The sequence below is a fragment of the Papio anubis genome, chromosome 1 (genome assembly GCF_008728515.1).
Source record: "Papio anubis isolate 15944 chromosome 1, Panubis1.0, whole genome shotgun sequence".
Taxonomy (NCBI): domain Eukaryota; kingdom Metazoa; phylum Chordata; class Mammalia; order Primates; family Cercopithecidae; genus Papio; species Papio anubis.
Window position 1 is genome coordinate 50,040,809 of NC_044976.1, and position 26,986 is coordinate 50,067,794.

Consider the following 26,986-nt stretch of genomic DNA (forward strand, 5'->3'; position numbering starts at 1 on the left):
TAATTTGCTGTGGAACATAGTAAAGGTAAGATTAGCTCTATCTGGGGGTTGGCACAGGTGTGGGTGTCCAAAGAAACTCTCAAAAAGGAACTGATATTTGTTGTTGTTGTTTTTGAGACAGAGTCTTGCTCTGTTTCCCCGACTGGACTGTGGTGGCACAATCTCTGCTCACTGCAACCTCTGCCTCCCAGGTTCAACGATTCTCCTGCCTCAGCCTCCTGAGTAGCTGGGATTATAGGTATGCACCACCATGCCTGGCTAATTTTGTATTTTTGGTAGAGACGGGGTTTCACGATGTTGGCCAGGCTGGTTTTGAACTCCTAACCTTAATTCAGATCATTTTCACAAACATTCAACATGGACTACTATGCCCCAGGCAGTATTGTTATATTGGAGATATAGAGGTGAATAAGTCACTGACCTCAATGAGATTTTAGCTAGAGAAGCTACTTTTTCTTGACTATTATTTATTCAAGAGAGTGACTTGGGAGAATTAGCTCCTTAATCTCTATGAGCTCCTCTCAGCCAACCCAAATAAGTACAAAGTGTAAGTAAAAACTGTTTCTGGCAATCCAGCTTCCCTAGCCTTCCCTGACCCTTTTATTCAGATTACCTGCTACTGCTAAGCAGATTGCCTGCTGCTTTCTGTTCCGTGTTGTCTGCGTGAGGTACTGTGCTAAGCTTGTGGATGCACATATAACTGAGTCCTCCAAGAACCCAAGAGATAGGAGAACCAGGCGCTCAATGAGTAGGAATAGGTTGTCCCAGACACTGTTACATGTTTGTTCAGGGTGTAGATGGGGCTGTAAAGAATGAAAGTTCACTTCCATCTGTGAAGGAGGGTGTTTGCAAAATGTTTAAAGCCCAAGGTAGCTGAGATGTGGGTCTCCAAGGGGACACTAGAAGGAGAAGACAAAAGATCAGTTCATTCCTCTTTTCTTTCCTTAGAACACTTACAGGGCCTAAATCTCCTAAAATATTTTCTCTCCCTTTCTCAACTCCCTTTTGCCTGAAAATCATAGCCTTTCCTAAACTTGATGTTTCACTTTCTTGCTCTGTAGCACATCACAAAGGGTGAAAAACAAAACAACAACAACAACAACACAGGACTTGCTGTCTGTGAACAAAACAGGCTATGCCTTATTTTGCTTCTCCCGAATATAAGCATGATCTTGTTTCCTCTACATCCAGCAAACGACAGTCAAGGTCTTGTAGGTTTCTGTGTTTTCCCTTAATAAAGCAGCATTCTAGAAGTATTGTTTTATTTGATGCTCAACAAATACCAATTAAGAAACATGACAACAATAACAAAAAGCAGTTGGTGTGAAGTTTAGGAAGAGAAGACAGCAAACCAACAACAACAGAATACATTATGAAGTAATTTGTACCTAAACTCTTGGCTGTGGAAAAGTCGCAAATCATTTTTGCTAGAAACTAAGGGAAAAAATTAATGGTCTAAATAGCTGGTAAAGGAAGGAAACTTCCTATTGAGAAACACAAGCCATTGTTGCTCTTCCTTTTTAAAAACAAAACAGTCCAGGCCTGGTGGCTTGTGCCTGTAATCCCAGCACTCTGAGAGGTTAAGGGGGTGCAGGGGCTGGATCACCTGAGGTAGGGGTTTGATACCAGCCTGGTCAACATGGTGAAACCCCGTCTCTACTAAAAATACAAAAATTAGCCGGGCGTGGTGGTGGGCATCTGTAGTCCCAGCCACTCAGGAGGCTGAGGCAGGAGAATTGCTTGAACCTGGGAGACGAAGGTTGCAGTGAGCTGAGATGGTGCTATTGCACTGCACTCTAGCCTGGGTGACAGAGTGGGACTCTGTCTCTAAATAAATAAATGAATAAATACATACATACAAAACAAAGCTTGGCTAAGTGATTATTCAGTTACAAAAGTAAGAAACCTTGGTATTATCTCTGATTCTTCTTACTCCCTCCTCATTTAATTCCATTGCTTAGTGAGTTTTAAAATCTTATCTCCAAAATGTTTCTCAATAAATATACAGAATAGTATCTTTCCTATTCTTCATCCATGATGTCATTGTCCAAACTGAAACTCTCTATTGCTTAATTAGCATTTTAAAACTCTCTGTCTTCTTATCTCATCTTGCTCCTCTCCATTTTGTCCTCAATTTTGCTGCCAGAACGGTCTTTCAAAAATCATGTCTTTAGTTTAATATTTATTGATATTCTGAATGCTGGGATGAATCTGTCCCAGCTCCTGTCCTTGATGAGTTTTTGATGTTTTATGGTTAACATTGACTCTACCTTTCAGTTCTGAGTCTAATCCTCTTTTTCTGCTATGCATCAGCTGCCACATCAGTTCCACAAGATGCCAGTCACTGAGGAATGTAGGAACTACAGCCAATGTGTCTCCACCATGTGTAACTTCAGCTAATTATCTAAAGCATGTAGTTTGACACTTTGTGTAGAATGTAGAAAAAGTGCTGTGGAATTGGACATGGTTTTAGGAGTCAAGAATGGCACTTGATCCTGGCTCTCCCTGATCACCTGTGTTTTGACATTTGAAGCTAAGTAGAGCCTGCTGATGCCTGGTGACCCTGATGAAAGTTAAAACTGATTTAGAAGTTGATGACGTTGCCTGTGTCATGTCCAAGACATTTATTTACTACACTTAATCTTAGCCAAAAGACTGAGAAGTGATCAAGACATTTACACATAGACAATGCAGATAAGCTTGCTGCTGGGATGAAATGGATCTGGCATAAAAAGACCTAGATTCTAATTCTGGTTCTGCTATTTACTAGTTGTGTGACTTTGGGCAAGCCACTAAATAACTCTGTGTCCCAGTGTCCTCATATGTGAAACAGGTGTGATAGTACAAATCTTGAAGGATTGTTGAGGGGAATAAAGGAGACAATGTAACTGATGGAGTTTAGCAGAATCCTTGAAACTTTTTGGTCGGTTTCAATGGAACACATAATTCAGATCAAACATTAATTATTAAGCACCTTCTGTGTGCCAAGAACTGGGCTAGTTTCTAGGGCTACAAAGATAAAGCCTGGTTCCTGCTGTTAAGAAGCTAATGGAGGGATACTAATGAACACTATATAAATGTTTTAACTCAATCTGAGTCATGATGTTTCAAGATCCCCACAGTTTGCTTATCCCAGAAGACATCAGCAACACGAGCCATTCTGCTGATTAGTCTGGAACATCAAGTTTCTATAGGAAGTGTATAGTGTGTTTTAAGGAGGCCATGTAGCATGATGAAAAGACAGATATGTGTTTATATGGACTCAGATACTTGTTAATTCGCTAATTAATACTCTAAGATACCTGGGTAAGTTTGTTCATTTCTTTGAATCTCATTTCCTTATTTGTAAAATGTGGAGATTAAAATACTCACAGGGTTATTGTGATGATTAAATGTGATAAGGTATATCACATTCCTGGCACAGTCCCTGGCATAGGGTAGATAACAAATGGTGGAATTAATAAGAAAAAAATATATCCAAAAGGAAAGAGAAATGACTTTGTGCCACACTCAGTTGCATGCATGTTTCATGTCCTGGTTAGCTCCTGAATAGGAACCATGTCTCTTAAACCAAGCCTTGCCTTTTCTTCTCTTTTTTTTCTTTTTCTTTTTCTTTTTTTTTTTTTTGAGACAGGGTCTTGATCTGTTGCCTTGCCTAGGCTGGAGGGGAGTGGCGCGATTTCTGCTTACTGTATCCTTGACCTCCTGGGTTCAAGCAATCCTCCTGCGTCAGCCTCCCAAGTAGCTGGTACTACAGGCATGTGCCACCACAACCTCGCTAATTTTTAAATTTTTTGTAGAGACAGGGTCTCACTTTGTTGTCCAGGCTGTTCTTTGTTGCCCAGGAGTTTCACTTTGTTGCCCAGGCTGGTCTGTAACTCCCGGGCTGAAGTGATCCTCCCACCTTGGATTCCCAAAGTGCTGGGATTACAGGCATGAGCCACTGAGCCTGGCCTGGCTTTCTCGAAGATGCCAAACATCTTCCTTATCCCCAGAAACCTTTATTAAATTGTAATCTATAGAAAAGAGACTATCCCAAGGAAAAGAAAGGAAAGGAGAAATAGGATGCTCATTTTTTTTTACTGTAATCCCTTTCAGATATGTTCTTATTTACTTCTTCTTCAAATTTCTTGTAGAGATATATTCTTATTTACTTCTTTTTCAAATTTCTTGTAGAGACAGTGTCACACTCTGACATCCAACTCAGGCTGGAGTGCAGTGTCGTGATCTTGGCTCACTGCAGTCTTGACCTCCTGGGCTCAAGCAATCCTCCTACCTCAGTTTCCTGAGAAGGTAGGACTACAGATGTGTGCCACCATAGCCAACAAACGTTTTTAGTTTTAAATTTTATTTTTTTTGTAGAGATGGGGTCCCGCTATGTTGCCCAGGCTGGTCCCAAACTCCTGGCCTCCAGCGATTCTCCCACTTCAGCCTCCCAAAACACTGGGATTACAGGTGTCAGCCACCAAGCCCGGCCCACACCACATTTCTTTGGGAAAATTCTAAGAACTAATAATTATTTACTTATTTATTTATGTATTTCTCCTGTTGCCTGTATAACTGCAGAATAAGAGCTAACATTAACAGAGTGCTTACTATCTACCAGGCTCTCATCTAAGCTCTTTACCCACAGGAGCTCACTTAATCTTTGAAACAACCTTCGTAGACAGCTACTGTTGTTACGCACATTTTAAAGAAGGGGACACTGAGGCATAGAGAAGTTAGCAAACTTGCCTAAGGCCATGTAGCTACTAAGTGATGACTCTCGATATTAAAACTCTGGTACTATGGCACCAGGATCCACATTCTTAACTACTAAGCTTTGAGCCTCTTCTCAACTAGAAATAGAAACTCAGCCCAGCTCAGTAGCTCACACCTGTAATCCCAACACTTTGGGAGGCCGAGACAGGTGGATCACCTGAGGTCAGGAGTTCAAGACCAGCCTGGCCAACATGGTGAAACCCCGTCTCTACTAAAAATACAAAAGTTAGCTAGGCATGGTGGCGAGCGCCTGTAATCCCAGCTACTCGGGAGGCTGAGGCAAGAGAATCACTTGAACCGGGAGGTGGAGATTGCAGTGGGCCGAGATCGCGCCACTCCTCTCCAGCCTGGGCGATAAGAGTGAAACTCTGTCTTAAAAAACAAACAAACAAACAAACAAACAAAAAACATACACACACACAAAAGAAAAGAAAAGAAACAAACTCATTCTTTTCTATGCCATCTAACTACTGACCCACTGGCATCTGAACCCATACTCTCTGCTCTTCCTTCTTGTTACTCTGGATGAAGTATCTCTGCTACTATCAAAAGTCAACCTTTGCACTTGGGCTTGGGGTCTCAGTCTTTTCCTTTCTTTCTTTTTTGTATTTTATTCCAGTGTTTTGCCAACATAAAAAGTAGTCTCAATCTTATGAAGGGCTTCACTGCTGCTATTCTCTCTTTTCTCTAGGATGTCCCCAGTTTTTCCCTCTCTTGAAAATCAGGAAAATAATATTCTCTAGTGTCTTCAATCTAAATAATAATTTTAAAAAAGGACAAAGAAAGCCCTTCCCTTGACCACACCTCCGTTTCCAGTTAGTGCCTCATCTTTTAGTTTCCTTTTTAGCTCTTTCTCTTGATATTTGCAGGGCTGGCTTTTTCTTATCCTCTATATCTAAATTTAAAGCCACTTCCTAAGAAGCCTGCCCTGACCACCCAGTATAAATCAGCTACCCATTGACTTCCTATTAAAATAATTTATTAAATTATTTGCAGTGTTAATCAGTATTGGATATTTTTCTTGTTTACTTGTTTAGTGTTTGCTTTCATCACAGAATTTAAGCTCTGAGACAGCTTATTCACTGCTGTATTCCCAGGACCTCCAACAGTGCCTAGATATAGTAGGTGGTCAATAAATCCTTTTTTTGTGTGTGTGTGTGTGTGAGATAGAATCTGGTTCTGTCACCCAGGCTGCAGTGCAGTGGTGCAATCTCGGCTCACTGCAACCTCTGCCTCCCAGGTTCAAGAGATTCTTGTGCCTCAGCTAGGACTACAGGGTGCACCACCACACTCTGATAATTTTTGTATATTTAGAAAAGACGGGGTTTCAACACGTTGGCCAGGCTGGTCTCGAACGCCTGACCTCAAGTGATCTGCCTGCCTCGGCCACCCAAAGTGCTGGGATTACAGGGGCAAGCCACCGTGCCCGGCCAATAAATACTTAAATTGCCCTCGTTGGGTGTTAGTGATCTATCCCTACTTCTTTGACCTTGTCTCCCACCACTTTCTCCCTGGCTCACTGCTCCACGCACACTGGCCTCCTTGCTGATCCCTCAAGATGCCACGCTCACTCCTAAAATCTGGTCTTTGCATTTGCTATTCCTTCGTCTTGGAAGGCTCTTCCACCAGGCTCCCTCCTTCACTTTCTTCAGCTCTTTGCTTAAAAGTTACCTTTTCATTCAGGCCTTCCCCGTTTGGGAATTTAAAATAGCAGCCCCAACGCTCTCTCCTCCCTTGATTATGTTTTTCTCCATAGCATTTATGATTTTTTAATGTATGATATAATTTACTATTTATTTTACCATTCCCCTCACCTGTCATGAAGGTTCTGTTGTATCCCCAATGCCTAGAAGAATGCCTAGCACAAAACAGCGAATATTTATTAAATGAATGAATTTGTGGAATGAATGCAGATATGAAATCTTTTGGAAGTGGAAGGTACCATGGCCAGTAAAATTATTTATTAATATGTTCATAATCTTTTTTCTTTACTCTAATCCCATGATAGATTGTAAATAATCTTAATAGCAGTATTCGCGTTTGCATTCTCGCATCCCTGGCAATGGAGTCCTACACACAATAGGCGCCCAAAGAAAGCATGTTTGACTTGATCGCTGGGAGCATCCGCCGGCACCGCCCAGGCACCGCCCCGAACCCGCCCCGCCCCCTGTAGCCCCGCCCCCCGCATGCTGAATGCCATATAGGCGAGTGACGTCAGGCCGTTTGTTGTCATTGGCGGCTCCCAAGATGGCGTCCATCATGGAAGGGCCGCTGAGCAAATGGACTAACGTGATGAAGGGCTGGCAGTACCGTTGGTTCGTGCTGGACTACAATGCAGGACTGCTTTCCTACTACACGGTGAGTTCTTGGAGGGCACAGCTCCAGGCACCTCGGGGCCGCGTTTCCTGGGTGGAGGTGGGGAACCGGGGTTTTAGGTGGCTGAGTTGAGATTGCTAGTCTGGGGGTGCCGCCGTACGAGAGGGTTCCCTTGTTGGGGAGGGTTTTACGTCTCGGATAGCCAATGAGGGTGAGGGAGAGAGGGGCGCAGCCAATAAATAGAAACTAGCTGTCTGATTTATGGGTTGGGGGTGAGCCAAGTTTCTTTCTTAGGGTCCGCTGTTAAGCGATAATGGGGTCCGGCATGGTTGTGAGTGGGTAAGGGTGGTCGTAGTCATGGCTTAAAAGGTCCAGTCGTGCGGTTCATGCCGTCTTCATATGTTGTCTTGGACTTTACACTGTCCCACCAGGCCCGGTAGCCGGCCGCACCCCTTAGCTTCCCTCCAGGGAGTGAAGCGCTCTGCGTCCTCGGAAGAGTGACCGGAGGAGCCGGGACAGGTCCAAAGGTGACCAGCCCTCGGGCAACACCAGGGGGTCCGAAATCCCTCCAGTCGGTTCAGGTTGTGTGTCTCATTCAAGGGACGCACCCCTCTATTTAGCGGGAGGCGAGCTCAAACGACGCCTTAACTTTTGAGAGCCGAGGATTTCCTACACGCGAGTCTGTTGTCGGCGAAGAGAGACAAGGGATAGTGCAGTGTCCTCTTATAGTTATATTCTGGGTTCAGGGCTTCACTGTTAACATGAGTTGGTGGCTATGGACAAGTAGGTGAATTGCTATGAATCTTATGTGGTTTTTTGTTTTGCTTTGTGTGTGTGTGTGTGTGGTTTTTTGTTTTTGAGACGGAGTCTCGCCCTGTCGCCCAGGCTGGCGTGCAGTGGCATAATCTCAGCTCGCTGCAACCTCTGCCTCCCGGGTTCAAGCGATTCTCCTGCCTCTGCCTCCCGAGTAGCTGGGATCACAGGCATGCGCCACCACACCCGGCTAATTCTTGTATTTTTAGTAGAGACTGGGTTTCACCATGTTGGCCGGGCTGGTCTTGAATTCCTGACCTCAGGTGTTCCGCCCGCCTCGGCCTCCCAAAGTGCTGCCGGACGTGAGCCACCGCGTGCGGCCTTGAATCTTATGTTTTGACTATCCCCTCCACCCTCATCGCATTCGATATGGAGGGTGGGTGGTATTAGGGAGGTAACTTACTTAGAAAGGTACTTTCTCCGAATGGTGTATAGTTAACGATAGCTGATATGAGGGAAGAAAATACTTAAAAGGACAAAATAGAATGCCCAGAAAGCTTTAGAAAATAATAGAAGACAGAAAGAAAAACATATGATTATGGAAGAAGGGTTAATGTTGATGAGAGAAAGGGGACACTGAATTTATTTGTTCATTTAAAAAATATCATTGAGCTGCTATGTACGTTTTCATGCCAGCAAGAATCAACAGTAATAAAGACATTTACTGTTCTTCTTCTCTGGAGCTTATATAGTAGCTTAGTGAGTCCTTTAATTCATTTCACTCCTAATGACTCTGCAAGGTGGTTATTCATTATCTCCATTTAATATCCCCAGTAAGAGTTTTGAAAAATGAGGCTCCAGGCTTTTAAAGCAATTTGCCCAACATCACATAGTACTAAGTGATGGAATCAGGATACCAAATTATTGACTTTTTCTACTAAACTTCACTTTCACTACAGGAAGGAGAAAGGTGTAAGTTGTGAGTTACTAAAGGCAAGCTTGCAAAAGTGAAAGTATTACTTTCATCATCCTTCAACTGTCAGCTTTCTTTACATAGTTTTTAAAGGGAAAAAAAGACTAAACCTTAGTGAGTCTTAAACACATTGTTCAAGATTGTCTTTAGGTAGGCATGAAGGAGAGGCAACTGAATATTATATCCTGAAAACTCTGGAATTAATGAAAGCCATGGCTTAGATAAAGGAAAAGTAATAATGGGGTTTCAGTAGATGTGATAATCAGAAAATCCCATAAACTCTATTCAAGATAGAGTGATTTCAGTGAGTGGCACTATGCAGTTAAGTTACTTTACAAATCCCAAATTTGTGTGGATCTGAATCTAGGACCATACTGGAGAGGCCCCCAAGCTGAGGTTCTTGGGAATGCCTAGCCCAGAAAGAATCTTCCTTTTTCCTCTTTTTCTTCCTTTCATGTATCCTTTTTCTGCTTTGTTGCCCTTTTAGTTTTTGAATACTTGGACAAATATCTCCTTTCTTACTGGCTAAATATAGGGTTTAAAAAAAATACTTTTTTTCCCCCTCAATACTTACCCTTCTTTTTGAGATTAGATTCCCTAAAACATTATCCTTGCCAGAGAAAGGAAGTATCGTATTTCTCACTAATGACTGTTTAGAATATTTTTTTTTCTTTTCTAGTTCTTTGATATTAAAGTATTTGCTTACAGAGGAACAACAGATAATTGTACCATCTTGTGAAAATAAAATGATAGCCAATCTCAAATTAGAGGAGATCTAGTAAAGATGGGAAAAGGATAGATATTTATTTAAAACGGAAGGTAGGAGACACATTGGATTTTGGCAGTGAATTCTACACATATGACATTATTTCAGTCTGTTTGGATTCTGAAGGATTTGAAGGTACATATTATTGATTTGCATGTGGCTAATAACTTGGAGCTACATCTTCCAGGAAGAATATCTGAATTAATTGTGTAGCCTTCCAAGCAAGGCAGTAAATAGCATACCTTTATTTCTTGTTTCCAAAATCACTTGACTTGTAGTCTGTCTCTGTGGTTGTATATATTCTAGGGTGGTCCTGAAAACCCTGAACTAAACTAGAGTGACCTTGTTTTAGAGTTGGCCTTACTGAGAATTGTTATTGAGATAATCTCAGGATTGGGTTAGGATCATTGCGATTGCTGTGAACTGAATAGATTTACACAAACCTCACTTCAGCCTGTGTCCTCACCAGACTTGGTATCAGCGGATGGAATGGGCTTTATTCTTTTCTTTTGTTTCATAATTTCTTTTGTTTTAATAATCTGTGAGTCTTTAGTTTTTGAAAAAAGAGCTTGTTATATTTTTATTCTGCCCAATACGGGAACAGGGAAACTGATTATTTCCTTTAGGAAAGTAGATTTGGGCACTCTTTTCAGCTCTAGCTCTCTCTCTCTTATTTATTAGAAATCTAATATACTATAATTCATTCAGCAAGCATTTATTTAGGGCTGACTATAACAGGCATTGTACTATATGTGATAGGAGTGCAAGCATGAAGGGGAAGTAATTCTCCCATGTAGGAACTCACAGTCTAGCAGAGCAAATACCTAAACATCATTTCAAAGCAATATGCCAAATTCTGCAATAGAAAAAAGAACCGAGTACTGTGGGAACATTGCCTGGAAAAGGCCAGAGAGACATTTGGGCTGAGACTGAAAGGATAAAGGTAGAAGAGGGGAAGGACATTTCAGGTAATGGGAAAGGATATGCACAGATTGGGAAACTTGAGAACAAAAGGTGCATTAAGAGAATATTGAGAATTTCTAAGCAGCTCTAGTATTAAGGTGTGTGTGGAAGGTAACAGGAGATTATGTCCAGAAGGTATTTGGAACCATGAGGGCAGGCCTGGAGATGAAGATCTGTTGGAATATAGCACATAATTTATTAGTTGAATTTTTATTAGATGAAATGGCCAGGGAGAGCTAAGGATATAAATTTGGGAACACTATGTGAGCAACCAATTGTTTATGTGGCTCATAATCACAAAAGAAGATGTGGAAGGAAGGAAAATTGGGGGAGGTATAGATCTATGAGGAGTTGAAAGTTTAGAAAGTTAGAGGAATTTGTGCCTTTTGTTAATTTTTGAAAGGTTACTGATTACCTACTGTGTGCCGGGCACTTTGTTAAGAAGTGGGGTAAAAGTAGCAAATAAGATGGAAATTGTTCATGCTCTCATGGTACCTATAAAATGTTGGGGGACATACCATATAAGAGCTGTGATAGAGGAAGCACAGGGGGATACATAGGTGGGCTGGCTACTTGACTCAGTCTTGGAGGGTTAGGAAAGGTTTCCTTGGAGAAGCAGGTTTGTTATGACTTGAATGACGAGTAGAGATTAGCTATGTAAGCAAAAAGGGAAAAGTGCTTGAGACAAAGGGAATAAAAGTTTTTTGGAGGAGACAAGAGTAAGCAACTTGTCATTTCTGGAGGTTGGGCTATGAGGTAGGTAGTAGTGAGAGATGAACTGGAGAGCTAAGCAGGAGGACAGATAATGAAAGGCTTTCTTGGCAAACCATGTTAAGGAATTTAAACTTTATCCCCAGGGCAGTGGAGAGTTATTTCAGTGTTGTAAGCACTTTTTATTATTATTGAAAAAACTTTTATAGAAATTAAAAAAAAAATTAAATCTATTTTATTTATTCATTTATTTTGAAACCAAGTTATAAGACGGGCTAATTTTGTATTTTTGGTAGAGACGGGGTTTCACCATGTTGCTGAACTTCTGGGCTCAAGCAATCCACTTGCCTTGGCCTCCCAGAATGTTGGAATTACAGGCATGAGCCCCTGTGCCCAGCCTATTATAGAAAATTTTTAACATTCATAAAAGTAAAGAGCACAGTAAAATGAATTCATTTCATCCAGCTTATGCAAATACCAACAAATGGCCAATCTTGTTTTATTAGTACTCCCATTAACTCCTTCCTCGTCTATTGAATTATTTTTAGAGCAGATCCCAGATACTGTATTATTTCTTGTCTTTTTTTTTTTTTTTTTTTTTTTGAGACGGAGTCTCACTCTGCGCCCAGGCTGGAGTGCAGTGGCACCATCTCGACTCACTGCAAGCTCCGCCTCCCGGGCTCACGCCATTCTCATGTCTCAGCCTCCTGAGTAGTTGGGACTACAGGCGCCCACCACTACGTCCGGCTAGTTTTTTTGTATTTTTAGTAGAGATGGGGTTTCACCGTGTTAGCCAGGATGGTCTCGATCTCCTGACCTCGTGATCCACCTGCCTCGGCCTCCCAAAGTGCTGGCATTACAGGCGTGAGCCACCGTGCCCGGCGACACTGTATTATTTCTTTGTGAATATTTCAGTATGTGACCAGGCATGGTGCTTCACGCCTGTAATCCCAGCACTTTGGGAGACTGAGGCAGGGAGATCACCTGAGGTCAGCAATTCAAGACTAGCCTGGCCAGCACTATCTCTGCTAAAAATACAAAAATTTGCTGGGGGCAGTGGCTGGCGCCAGTAATCCCAGCTACTTGGGAGGCCGAGAATTCAGCCTCTCCGTTCAGGGAGAATCACTTGAACCAGGAGGTGGAGTTTGCAGTGAGCCGAGATGATGCCACTGCACTCCAGCCTGGGCGACAGAGCGAGATTCTGTCTCAAAAAAAAGAAAGTTAAGGTACCTCTATTTTAAAGAATGTTATCAAATACTTTTATTGCAGCTAAATAGTAGTATTTATTAATATCAAATATCCAGTCTGTTAAATTTCCTAGAATATTGCAAACATTCCTTCCTTACCAGTTGGTTTGAGTCGGAATTCCAAACAAGATCTGCATATAAAATTATAGAATCTCTTTTAATCTCTAGTTCTCCCTCTTTTTTTCTTGGCAATTTATTTGTGTAAGACACCAGGTCATTTACTCTGTAGAATTTTCCACATTTTGCATTTTGTTGGAAGCATCATTTTGGTATTTTTAAACATGTTCCTTTGTCCTCTGTATTTCCTATATGAATTGATAATTTGAGCTGAAAGCTTAATCAAATTTATTTTGTTTCTTTTGGGCAAGAATACTATATAGGTGGAACCTGTCAAATCAAGAGGCATTTGATGTTAGCTTGTCTCTCTATAGTGTTAAAATTGATCAATAGGTTCAGGTGAAGTGTGTGTGTGTGTGTGTGTGTGTGTGTGTGTGTGTGTGTGTTTTAAATATGGTTGCAGAGAAGTAATCAGGAGGTCACTTTTGATGGGATTTAGTGACTGGATGTGAGTGAAAGGGGAAGAGTCTGAAGACATGTAGGTTTTCAGCTTGAGCTGGATGAATGATAAAAAGGAGGATAGGAAGAACAGGTTGGGGGAGAGAAGTGGTTGCTTTGGGGCATGTTGAAATTGACATTAAGACGTGTTATAGCCTGGAGCTTAGGACAAAAATCTGGGCTGCATAGCCTCTTATCAGTCAGTAAAACATAAAATAAATCTGGGCTGCAGATAAATATTAGTTTTTCTTTTATGGAGAGTTGAGAGAGTCAGTAGAATAGAGATCTTTGGATAGGACTCTGGAAAATACAACTGGATTTAGTTATCTATTGCGTTATGACAGATTACTCCAAAACATAGCAACTTAAAACAACTGTTTGTTACCTCATAGTTTCCATGGGTCAGAACTTTGTGTTCTGGCTCAGGGTCTCTTATGAAGTTGTAATCAATATATTAGCCAGTGCTGCAGTCATCTGAAAGGCTTGACTGGAGCAGGAGGATCAGCTTCCACGATGACTCACATGGCTGTGATCAGAAAGCCGCAGTTCCTTGCTGGCTGTTGGAAGGTGGCCTCAGTTCCTCACCAGGTAGCCTCTCCATTGAGCTGCTTAAGTGTCATCATGACAGAGCAGCTGGCTCTGATCCAAGTGAGAGCAAAGAGGAAGCCTCAGTGCCTTTTATGACCTAGTCAGAGACTACCACTTCTGCCTTATTCTGTTCATTAGAAACAAGCCATTAAGTTCCACTCATGCTCCTGGGGATGAGAATTTCAGGCATGAGGAGGGGAATTAGGCTTTACCTTTTGAAAAGAATTTATGGACAGATTTTAAACCACTACAATCACAATTTAAGGGATTGGCAGAGGAAAAAAGCCTGCACAGGAGAGTGAAAAGGGATGCCAGAGATGTAAGAGAAAAACTAGAAGAATGTGGCAGTCATGAATGGCAAGGTGGAAGTAGTAAATTGGCTTGAATACTGCTGTAAGGATTAAATAGATGTGGTCTAAAGCATATCCATTGGATTGATCAACATCATTGATGTTCCTAGGGAGAGCGGTTTCCATGGAGTGGTAGGTATGGAATGTAGGTTGGAGTGACTTGAAGAGTAAGTAGGAGGCAGGAAGTATATGAAGTGAATGGAGATTATTCAAGATGTTTCATTGTAGAAGGGGCAAAGAGGATATGGAATGTGGAATGAAGGGGAACAGTTTCTAAAATAGGAATATGCTTAAATGGTATGGGGATGGGAAGCAAGGTCCATGTTAAAAATGAGGATACAGTCAGGACACAAGGAATATAGTAAAGATTTAGGACAATGACACTGGAAACTGGAAAAAGGAATAGATAAGGAATAGCTAAATATGATTTGTTTAGTCATTACACACAAATGTTTAAACCTCTTTCTTGATTTGTATTGCTTTTGGAGAGAGGATTAGAAACTGAATTAGTAAGTTACCTGGGCTACTCAAGATATTCTTTGTAAAAGGAGTCGTTAGAGAAATCATGTTCTTTGCTGTTGCACACTGTCTGGAAGAGACTTGTGATGACTTTGCGTTTTAAAACCACTGCTAGTCAAAACACATTTAAGTGTTATTTGGCAGTCTTTAGCAATGTTTAGCAGATTATAAAAAAAAAAATCTACCCTCTAATTCTTAGATTTTAGATTTTTGAATGGCTTAAATGTATATATTTCTCTTGCAAACATGTAAAAGAAGTAGTCTCAGATTCTCCTAGAAAGGTATCGGCACCACTCCCTTCAAATATTTAAAAGCAAATTTATTCTTTTCTAAGTAAACCATTCTTGAATATATCAAATATGATTTTTATTGAGCTTATATATGGTACTTTTTTTTTTTTTTTGACGGAGTCTCTCTCCGTCACCCAGGCTGGAGTGCAGTGGTGTGATCTCCACTCACTGCCACCTTCACCTTGTGGTGCGATCTCCACTCACTGCCACCTCCACCTTGTGGGTTCAAGCAGTTCTTCTGTCTCAGCCACCTGAGTAGCTGGGGTTAAGGCACCCACCACCACGCCCGGCTAATTTTTGTATTTTTAGTAGAGACGAGGTTTCACCATGTTGACCAGGCTGATCTTGAACTCCTGACCTCAAGTGATTCACCTGCCTCAGCCTCCCAAACTGCTGAGATTACAGGTGTGAGCCACCTCGCCTGGCTGTATGGTACCTTCTAATAGTCCAAATCTAATAGAGTAGCTTTAGAATTATAAAAGGAACAAAAGAAAAATTGTGTCTAAATCTAAATGGGCCGGGTGTTGTGGCTTATGCCTGTAATCCCCCAGCACTTTGGGAGGTCAAGGCGGGCGGATCACTTGAGGTCAGGAGTTCGAGACAAGCCTGACCAAAATGTGAAACCCCGTCTCTACTAAAAATAAAAAAATTATCCGGGCATGGTGGTGCACCTCTGTAATACCAGCTACTTGGGAGGCTGAGGCAGGAGAATTGCTTGAACCCGGAAGGCAGAACCCATGAGCCAAGATTGTGCCACTGCACTCTAGCCTGGGCAACAGAGTGAGTCTCAAAATAAATAAATAAATAAATAAATAAAATAAATATAAATCAAAACGTCCTGAAAAGACATAAAGAAACTCCCTAAGATAGTGAGTAGTATCAGTGGGAAGAATTATTTGGAAATTTTTTATCTTTTACTTTCCTTGAATACTTTAGATAGTCTTGATTTTTCCCTTTTCTAAGACTTCTGAGCCTTGCTCATATAATTCTTTTGGGCATTAATCATTTTACATCTGCTACAATTAACTAAACATATCTCTAGTACATTCTCTATCTGTACAGCAAGCTTGTAAACCCTTGATGGCAGTACTGAACATTATAATCTTCAAGCCCTACAATGAGGCATATTATTCTCCTAGTGGATAGAATAATGAATGGCCCTTCAAATTCGAATTATAGGTGAGTGAGATGCAGAAGGCTGTTTGGAATTCTTGTTTACACAGCCTTGTAAGTTTTACGGAATATACTAATAACAAAAATGTATGTTTCCACAGTTTATGTAAAACCTGATTGAGCTTATATTAACAACAGAGGTTTTTTGTTTAGTCATCCAGAGCCTGTGGAACTGTGTGTGATCTTTTGCTTCCTGTGTTGTAACAGATAAGCGGTCAATTCTTGCTTCTGTTGCAAGCAGTTTTCTTGGCGGTAATAATTTGTGGAAAGATGTAGAGTTGTTCTTAAATATGCCACTCCAAAAGTGGCAATTGTATGATTAGATTTTCTTTTTTTTAATGTAATTTAATTTATTTTTAACTAATCTAGACCATGCCAGTTGGAAGGATTAGATTTTCAAATAGTTAGGTAATCCCGATCAAAACTATAACAGTGTACAAGTGATTTAGATTAAGGATTGAATTTCTTTTACTTTTATAGAGAAATACAGACAAAGAAATGGCCACCCCAATCAATTGTTTTCCTTCTCATTTATTTAATTGTAAAGGATTATCTTCTTTTTTTTTTTTAATGGGGTCTTGCTCTGTCACCCAGGCTGGAGTGCAGTGGCATGATTTTGGCTCACTGCAACCTCCAGCTCCAAGACTCAAAAATCCTCCCACCTCACCTCAGCCTCCTGAGTAGCTGGGACCGTAGGCATGCACCACCACACTGGCTAACTTTTTGTATTTTTGGTAGATATAGGGTTTCACCATGTTGGCCAGGCTGGTCTCGAACTCTTGAGCTCAAGCAGTCCACCCTCCTCGGCTGCCCAAAGTGCTGTGATTATGACTGTGAGCCACTGCGTCCAGCCCAGGATTATTTTAAAAACGGAATTTTCTTGCAGAAGTTAAGTTTACATGTTACATGGGATCATATAAATGGAATTATATTCAAGGGAAGTGTTTCCGGGTATTCATAATTAATTTTTTCTATTTACATGACAATGTTAAAATTATTATAAAAGTTGATTGTCTATTTCTTGGAGTTTTGTTCCAGTGAGGCCCCATGATAAGATTGTCTACTTATTTCTTTTTTTTTTTTTTTTTTTTTGAGACAGAGTCTCGCTCTGCCGCCCAGGCTGGAGTGCAGTGGCCGGATCTCAGCTCACTGCAAGCTCCGCCTCCTGGGTTCACGCCATTCTCCTGCCTCAGCCTCCCGAGTAGCTGGGACTACAGGCGCCCGCCACCTCGCCCAGCTAGTTTTTTGTATTTTTTAGTAGAGACGGGGTTTCACCGTGTTAGCCAGGATGGTCTCGATCTCCTGACCTCGTGATCCGCCCGTCTCGGCCTCCCAAAATGCTGGGATTACAGGCTTGAGCCACCGCGCCCGGCGATTGTCTACTTATTTCTTGTATTTTATCTTAGTATTGTTATGGCACAGCTGGGTGAAAATACACTGGATAAAAATGTGATCTGTCGTTCTGGCAGCTATCTCTTGTCTCGCAATCCTCTTTTTTCCTCCATCACTCATTGGAGATGCCATGCTTACCAGAGACAATGGTCCATTTGGTGGGAACACTCTCAACTCCTTATTCTCCCACCTATTTTAATATATCTGTTTTCCTCTTTATTCTTGCTTTTACCTTTCCCTATCATAGTAGAAGAGGTAATCCAGTGTTCTGGGTTCCATTTGCTCACAAACTTTTTGGGATCTCAGTCTATAGATTTTCTCCTCTATTTGCTTTCTCTCCTCTCTCTATTTAACTTCTTCCTCACTACAGGTTTTTGTTATTTAAGAATATTATGCAATATAACAAACAGTTATAATCATTTTATACAGACATTTTTAGATAGCCTGTTACTTTTTATTCTTTTTTTCCCCCCCATGACCAGATCTCACTCTGTCACCCAGGCTGGAGTACAGTGTGCTATCACAGCTCACTGCAGCCTTGACCTCCCAGGCTTAAGCAATCCTCCTGCCTCAGCCTCCTGAATAGTTGGGATTGCAGGCATGTGCCACCATACCAGGTAATTTTTGTATTTTTTTTTTTTGGTAGAGTTAGGATCCCATTGTGTTGCCCAGGCTAGTCTTGAACTCCTGGACTCAAGTGATCCTCCCGCTTTGGCCTTCCAAAGTGCTAGAATTACAAGTGTGAGCCGTGACACCTGGCCATCTTTAATTTTGGTGATGTCCAGTTTATCTGTTCTGCTGCTGCTTAGGCTTTTGGTGTCATATCTGAGAAATCATTGCTTAATCTAAAGTCACAAAGTTTCATATCTATGTTTACTTCTAAGAGTTATATATTTTAGCTATAATGGGTAGGTCTGATCCATTTTTGTTGTTGGTCGTGGTTTTTTTTGTTTATTTTGAGACAGGGTCTTTCTCTGTTGTCCGTCCTGGAGTGCAGTGGCACAATCACAGCTTATAGCAGTCTCAACCTCCGAGGCCAAGTGATCCTCCCACCTCAGCCTTCTGAGTAGCTGGGACTACAGGCTTGTGCCACCATGTGGGCTAATTTTTTTATTTGTAGAGGATGGGGTCTTGCCATGTTGCTCACACTGTTCTCCAACTCCTGGGCTGAAATGATCCTTCTGTCTCAGCCTCCCAAAGTACTGGAATTATATGTGTGAGCCACTACACCTGGCTAGTTTTTTTTTTTTTTTTTTAATGGAATGAGGTAAGGGTCCATCTTTATTCTTTTGCATGTGGATATCCAGTTATCTGAGCATCATCTGTTGGAAAGACTTCTTTCTCCATTGAATTGTTTTGGCATTCTTGTTGACAGTTAACTGACCATAAATGTGAAGATTTGCATTTGGACTGTCAGTTCTATTCCATTGACTTATTTGTCTGTACTTTACGCCAGTACTATACTGTCTCAATTACTGTAGCTTTGTAGTAAGTTCTGAAATTGGGAAATGTAAATCCTCTAACTTTCTTTGTTCTTTTTCAAGATAGTTTTGGCTATTCTGGATCCTTTGAATTTACATGTGAATTTTAGGATGGACTGACTTTTTCATTAATGAATTAACATGTTCATCTCTTCTACACTGAAAAATGTTTCTCCTAATTCTGTTTTTTCCTGAAAATATCATCCTAACCTGTCTTCCTCAATATACATTTGTCTATTGAAATCCCTGTCTCTGTTAGTCCATCTTGTATTTACTCGACAGCACTCTTTTTTACCTCCACATTTCACTGAAAATTCCAGCAGAGGTCCCCAGTGATAGCTTTGTTGCTAAACCCAACGAGTGCTTTTTTTGCTCATAATCTTAGCACTGTCTTTACAGCTTTTGATGATGTTGATTACTCTTTTACAGCTTTAAAAATTGTTTTACTGTTCTTGAAGAGATGACATTGTATTCTTAATTATTTTTCCACCACTGTACTAATGAAGGCCTCCTCTTAATTTTTTTTGGAAAGGACTATTGCAGTACTACTCTAAATTTTTAAAAGAAGAGTCAAACTATAGTAGAAGGAAGAAAAGTCACACCTGAAATCCTACTTATCTGTTTTTTGGAGAATAGCTTTCCTAACAACTCTTTATGCACAAATATACATCTGCATGGTTTATATAAAATGGAATCATTTTATACATAATATTCTACAACCTAAAAGCATTTTAAAATCTTTCTGTGTAATTTAGTGTACCATTTTGTATTGTATTTCTTCAAGAGGCAAATGAACAAAAGATAACATTTTTTCTTCATCTTTATTGAGTAAGATCTCAGTCATCTGGCTTTGGGAGATTAAAATTCCTACGCTGGCCTGGTGCAGTAGCTCATGCCTATAATTTCAATACTTTAGGAGGCTGAGGTGGGAGAATTGCTTGAACCCAGGAGGCGAAGGTTGCAGTGAGCTGAGATTGCGCCACTGCACTCCAGCCTGGGCGACAGAGCGAGACTCCATCTCAAAAAAAAAAAAAAAAAAGAAGAAGAAGAAGAAGAAAAGAGAAAGAAGGAGGAAAAAATATTTAGATTTTTTGTTATGACTTTACTATGACTTTGTGATCTACTTCAATTTATCTTTCTTTTTTTTTGAGATGGAGTCTTGCTCTGTTGCCCAGGCTGGAGTGCAGTGGCGTGATCTCAGCTCACCACAGCCTCTGCCTCCTGGGTTCCAGCGATTGTCCTGCCTCAGCCAACTGGGTAGCTGGGATTACAGGTGCATACCACCACGTCTGGCTAATTTTTGTATTTTTGGTATAGACAGGGTTTCCCCATGTTGGCCAGGCTGGTCTCCTGACCTCAGGTGATCCGCCTGCCTCGGCCTCCCAAAGTGCTGGGATTACAGGCGTGAGCTACCTTGTCTGACCTTAGCTTGCCACTCTCTATCCACTTTAGCTTTTCTTCTGTTCCTTTGAAGTTCTTCAAACTTGTTCTTGCCTCAGGGTCTCTGAATGTTTTCTGTCTTCTTGGACAGGTCTAGCGTGGTTGATTACTTCTTATACAGGTTTTCGTTCATATGTCATTGTTATTGCTTTAATTATTTTGTTTTTCTTGCTTATTGTCTGTTTCTGTCTTGTATGAATAAAATGTAAGTTCCATTAGAACAGAGACTATTTATCTTCATCATTTTATCTCCAGCATCTAGAGCAATGCCCAGCACTTAGTGGCTTTTCAGTAAATATAGTCATGGGTCACTTAACAATGGGGCAGGATTGTGGGGCGATACCTTCTGAGAAATTTGTTAGGTGATTTTGTCATTTTGTGGATGTCATAAAGTGTGCTTACACAAATTTAGATGATATCGTTTACTACATACCTAGTCCATGTGGTAGGCTGCAACCCTGTACAGTGTGAAACTGTATGGGCAAGCCAAAGGGAAAACTTCTACTTTGGGCTTTGGAGGTTTGCTGAAATGCAGCTGACAAAAGGCAGATTCATAGGAGAAAAGGCATACAAATTTACTAATGTGGCTGGGTGCAGTGGTGTGTGCCTCTAGTCCCAGCTGCTCGGGAGGCTGAGGCAGGAGAATTGCTTGAAACTGGGAGTTGGAGGTTGCAGTGAGTCAAGACTGTGCCACTGTACTCCAGCCTGGTCGACAAAGCCATATTCTGTCTCAAAAAAAAAAAAAAAATTATTAATGTGCATGGGGGAGGGGAAGTTACGGAGTGATTATCCCGATCCCCTAATGGAGTACAGTAGTTTACATGCCCTTTTTCACAGGGGACAGAGGAGATGGGGAGTGTAGACAATTCTTTTAAAGGGTACTAAATGATTACTGGGGAGAATGAGTGGGCCAGAGAGACAGAAAAGTCCATCCAGGTGTAGTTGCTTTTCTCAATCTTCTTTTCTGTGATAGATAATGAGATTTCAGAAAGGGGATAGAAGACAATTGTGGTTTTTTTTTTTTTTTGGTAAGATGCTTTTTTGGTCAGATAAGGAAATGCCAGAGAGTCCCTCCCAGCACTGGGTCAGGAAGAAACAAGACAAGGTTAGAGGGACCTTGATCCTAAGGTTTATTTCTAAGGCCTTTCAATTTTCAAAAGCACTCACCGTGCCTAAGTGCCTTATTTTCTGGGGAAGTCATTTTCTGCACTACAACATTACTGTACTGAATACTGTAGGCAATTGTAATATAATGGTAAATATTTGTGTATCTAAATGTATCTAAGCGTAGAAAAGATACAAATAAAAATATGGTATAAAAGATAAACAATGGTACGCCTGTATAAGGCACTTACCATGAAAGGAGCCTGCAGGACTGGAAATTGCTCTAATGAGTCAATGAGTGAGTGGTGAGTGAATGTGAAGGCCGGGAACATTACCATACATTACCGTAGACTTTATAAACACTATACATTTAGGTAACACTAAACTTACAAAAAATATTTCTTTCTTCAATAAATTAACCTTAGCTTACTGTAGTGTTTTACTTGATAAACTTTTAATTTTTTTTTTAACTTTTTGACTCTTCTGTGTTGACACTTGGGTTTAAAACACAAGCCCATTGTACAGCTGTACGAAAGTATTTTCTTTCTTTATATCCTTACTCTATAAGCTCTTTTCTATTTATGTTTTCTTATTTTATGTTTTTCATTGTAAGCTTTTTCTTATTAAAAATACATCTGCCCAGTGGGTTCTTTCTGCCCACTGTGCAAACAAAATCAATTCGTGGAGACCATGGCGTTACAGCAAAAAAAGTTTAATTGACACGTGGCTGGCCTCACTCTGAGGTTAGGGGTTTTTCAAAGATAGTTTGGTGTGCAAGGGCCTACGGTATGGGGAGTGCTGATTGGTTGGGTTGGAGCTGTCCTCTTGTGCTGAGTTGCTTTTAGGTGAGGCCACAGGAGTAGTTGTCATGTCCATGTGGAGCCATCAGTTGTCAGACATGCAAAAAACTTGAAAAGATAACTCAAATAGGCCAATCTGGCTGGGCATGGTGGTGCATGCTTGTAATCCCAGTGCTTTGGGAGGTAGCAGCAGGAGGATCATTGAGCCCTGGAGTTTGAGACCATCCTGGGCAACATAGTGAGACCCCATCTCTACAAAACATTTAAAAAATTAACCAAGCATGGTGGAGTGTACCTGTGGCCCCAGATACTTGGGGGCTGAGGCAGGAAGATCGCTTGAGCCCAACAGGTCGAGGCTACAGTGAGCTATGATCATGCCACTGCATTCCAACTTGGGCGACAGAGCAAGACCCTGTCTCAAAAAGAAAAAAAAAAGACCAAGCTTAGGTTCTTCAATAGTGATGTTGTCTGCAGAAATAATTGTGACCTCCAGAATAGTGGCTGACAATCATTAGCAGAATTCAGGCTCTTCTAATCTCTTAGCCTTGTGGTCTCTCATTAACTTTACAAAGGCAGTTGAGTTTTGGGGAAGGATTATTATCATTTAAACTATAAATTTCTCCCAAAGTTAGCTTGGCTTAAGCCTATAAATAATTGCAGCTTGAAAGCTAAAGGCAAAGGGGCGTTGGCTAGATCAGATCTCCCCCACTGCTATAATTTTCTCACTGATAGAATTTTTGCAAAGGTGGCTTCAAAAAGTAAGATACAAACACATTAGCAGAGGTCTACATAGGGTCCATATCATCAATATCATTGTCTTCCACCTGTATATCTTGTCCCACTGGAAGGTCTTTAGGTCAGTAACTCACATGGAGCTGTCATCTCCTATGATAACAATGCTTTCTTCTGGAATCCCTACTGAAGGCCCTGCCTGAGGCTGTTTTACAGTTAACTTTTAAATATATCTGTATACACATATATTTAAATAGAAGGTATACATTCTAAAATAACAATAAAAATACAGTGTAGTAAATATATAAGGTAATGTACTTATCAAGTATTATGTACTGTACATAATTGTATGTGCTATATTTTATACGTCTGGCAGCACAGTAGGTTTGTTTACAACAGCATTGCCACAAACATGAATACAACATCATTAGGCAATAAGAAATTTTCAGCTCCATTATGATCTTACAAACAGTACTGTGAAGTAGTTGATATTATTTCCTTTGGACAGCGAAGACATTGGAATTTAAGAGGATCACATAGTAGTTTCTATGTGTGTGATCAAGGTCTAACTTCAAATAGAATGTTCTTTCTGGGATATACTAGATTAGTAGTGATTAGAATGATGATAAACCTGTTATCACTAGTTTGCCAGCAGGTGATAAATAATTTACATCATTATCACAATTACATAAACTTCTTTCTGCACAGGCCTTTCTGAACTACAGTGATCTATTGTAATGCTAAGGTTAAGCAAGGACTCTTAATCTTATCTCAATGGAAAGACTAGATGCGGGGAGAAGTGGTGGGGAGCAGATACTGAAGTCTCAGAGTTTGTGAGTGATGGGTTTTTAATATTTACATGGCTTAAGTATAGAAAGGCAGTGGCAAATTCTCAAAGAAGATAGGGTCTACCTTGGAATTTTATCACCTGGAAGAAGAGTAAGTTTAAATTTCTGATAGGCAACATCCTCTGTGACTAGTTAAAATGAAAGTCATTTTAACTCTTCTGCCTTCATTTCTTTTTGGAAACCCATATTTGAACTAAAGTTAGACTTGATAAAAAATAATGAGAGTTTGTAAATTGCCTTTAAAAAATACTTTTGTCTTTTTTTTTTTGAGACGGAGGCTCACTCTGTCACCCAGGCTGGATCTCGGCTCACTGCAACCTCTGCCTCCCAGGTTCAAGCGATTCTCCTGCCTCAGCCTCCCAAGTAGCTGGAATTACAGGCGTTCGCCACCACGCCTGGCTGATTTTTTTGTATTTTTAGTAGAGACGTGGTTTCGCCATGTTGGCCAGGCTGGTCTCGAACTCCTGACCTCAGGTGATCCACCTGCCTCAGGCTCCCAAAGTGCTGGGATTACAGGTGTCAGCCATCTTACCTGGCCACGTTTATCTTTATTATAAAAGTAAAATAAGTCCAGGCGAGGTGGCTCACACCTGTAACCCCAGCACTTTGGAGGCCAAGATGGTAGGATTGCTTGAGCCCAGGTGTTCAAAACCAGCCTGGGTAATGTAGGGAGATCCCCGTCTCTACAAAAAAAAAATTAAAAATTAACCAAGTGTGGGGGTGCATGCCTATGGTTCCAGCTACTGGATGGGGATGGGGGATGGGTGTGAGGTAGAAGGATCAATGAGCCTGAGAGGTAGAGGCTGCAGTGAGCTGTTTTCCTGCCACTGCACTCCAGCCTGGGCAACAGAGCAAGACCCTGTCTCAAAAAATAAAATAAAGTAAATAAAATAAAATAAAAACAGAGTCTTGCACTCTGTCACGGGGGCTAGAGTGCAGTGGCATGATCATGGTTCACTGTAGCCTCAACCTCCTGGGCTCTAGCAGTCTTCTTACTTAAGCTTTCAGAGTACTTGAGACCACAGGTGTGAACCACCACGCCAGCTAATTAAAAAAAAATCATTTTGTAGAGATGGGGCCTTGCTATGTTGCCCAGTTTGGTCTCAAACTTCGGGGCTCAAGTGATCTTTCCACCTCAGCCTCCCAAAGTGCTGGGATTACAGGTATGAGCCACCTTACCTGGCTTGGAAATAATTTTTAACAGTTTTTCGTTGCAAACATTTTTCCTGAGTCCCAAGCTCCAGATTTGAACAAGGAGCTTTTGGAGCATAGCCCCATTCTAAATTGGAGTCTATAGGATGAGGCTTGGAATTAGGACTAAGCATCTGAAATTTCATGAGTCTGGCTGTTGTTCTTGCTAACCGCATTTTTGTGTGTTGCACAAATTTTTCTATCTTCTATAAAGTTTTGTAGTGCTCTTCTTGTTGTTCCCTTTTTATAATCTTACTATTCTGGGCCCTCTGTTAGTCTTTGCTAATTAGGGAAAAAGGTCCTTGGGCAATTTTTGATCAAGGAGTGAACTTGAATGTTAATAATGGATTGTCATTTCACAGTTTGGTGGGAGAAGTACTGATAGTGGAGGAGCATAAAACAGAGTTTAACACTCCCTCATTATTTCTTTTAATAAACTCTGTGAATAAACATGAGTCAATATTTAGTATTTTGGGTGGTATCTGACAAACAAAACAAAAATAGAAAATCTACCTTGAGGTTGTAGGGAAGTTGAAACTTTCCCTCTGAAGGTTTGAATCCAAGTCTACTGAAGTGAGTTGACAGTTGCCAGATTAACAGAAGAAAAGGTATTCAAATTTATTCACGTGCATAAGCATGGGAGCCATACAAAATATGAGACTCAAAGAAGGGCCAACTGAAGTTTTATACCATACAGAAAGGAATAGAGGGTTAAGGGGATCCTGGGGTTGTGGGGGAGGGAGGCTGCTGCAGGGTATGAGAGAGTGAAGGGAGGAAACATGGTTTATTAGTCTGTTCTTACACTGCTGACAAAGCCATACCTGAGACTGGGTAATTTATCAAGAAAAAGGTTTAATGGACTCACAGTTCCACATGGCTGGGGTGGCCTCGAAAGGCATGTCTTACACTGGGGCAGTCAAAGAGAGAATAAGAGTGGGGCACACAAAGAGAGAATAAGAACCAAGGGAAGAGGGAAACCCCTTACAAAATCATCGGATCTCAAGAGGCTTTTTCACTACCACAAGAAACAGTGTGGGGGAAACTGGCCCCATGATTCAATTATCTCCCACTGGGTCTCTCCTACAACACATGGGAATTACGGAGCTACAGTTCAAGATGAGATTTGGGTGGAGACACAGCCAAACCATATCACATGGCCAGCAAGGCTGGGCCGTCTTGTTATGCAGGAGAAATCTCTCAGTAGATCATTTTATCTGTGGGAAAAGTTTCTCTGTCAGACTTTGAAAAGTGTGTCAAGAGCAGAGTGTGGTGGGTCATACCTATAGTCCCAGCCACTGGAGAGGCTGAGTTAGGAAAATCCCTTGAGCCCAGAAGTTTGAGTCCAGCCTGTGCAACATAGATAGACCCCATCTCTATTAAAAAAAAAAAAAAGTCAGAACTTTAGTCTCCTTTTCCTGTGAGGTAATCTTCCTAGATTAGATAAGGCAGATAAGGAGGTCTCGGAAAAAGGTGTTTGCACCTTGCTGTTACTCCACTAATGTAGATTACCTCTACAGATACAAGTCTCCCCTACCAAAGGACAGCTTTTCAGTGTTATTCTTGTGTCTGTAACCCCTCTGAATAGCTATCTCAAAGTATGCCAAAGAAATATATTTTGGGGTGGTATATTTTGGTTTCCTTCAAGGTCTAGCATATATTACTAACATGCTATCAATAGTTTGCAGAACTTGGTCTACTATTTAGTATTTAATATTTAACTTTATAAAGGATGCAAAAACCCTAAGTCATCATGGCTGTGCTTAATTGAGCCCCATGAAAGTGGTTCTCTCCACTGATCTGTTGGCCTGAAATTCTGACTTGAAGATAAAATTGTCCTTTTTTAAAAATAGTGAAAAACCTGAGACTTGACAATGTAATAGTCCACTAGATCAAAGTCTGTAAGTCCTCAATCCTTTGCCTGCAATTTCAAAATCCCTACAGCTCTGAATTAAAAAGATTTTTCCTCCTAAATTTATGATATACTCATTTGGAAGTAAAGCCTATCTTAAACTGATGTGTGGCTATTTATAATC

At 40.9% G+C, this 26,986-nt stretch overlaps 1 protein-coding gene across 11 annotated transcripts in view; it reads left to right on the forward strand.

Annotated features, from left to right (window-relative positions):
* The first annotated feature begins 6,769 nt into the window (after nucleotides 1-6,769).
* Nucleotides 6,770-26,986, forward strand: part of OSBPL9 (oxysterol binding protein like 9) — a 166,666-nt gene continuing 146,449 nt past the window's right edge. For 5 of the 11 annotated variants that reach the window (XM_031668557.1, XM_031668574.1, XM_031668559.1 and 2 more), the window contains exon 1: nucleotides 6,981-7,119. In XM_031668557.1, coding sequence (XP_031524417.1) covers nucleotides 7,009-7,119 — 111 coding nt within the window. In that variant the 5' untranslated portion in view covers nucleotides 6,981-7,008. Of the gene's footprint in view, nucleotides 7,120-26,986 lie in introns of all 11 variants that reach the window. The other 6 variants (XM_031668599.1, XM_031668615.1, XM_031668562.1 and 3 more) reach the window with 5 other exon arrangements.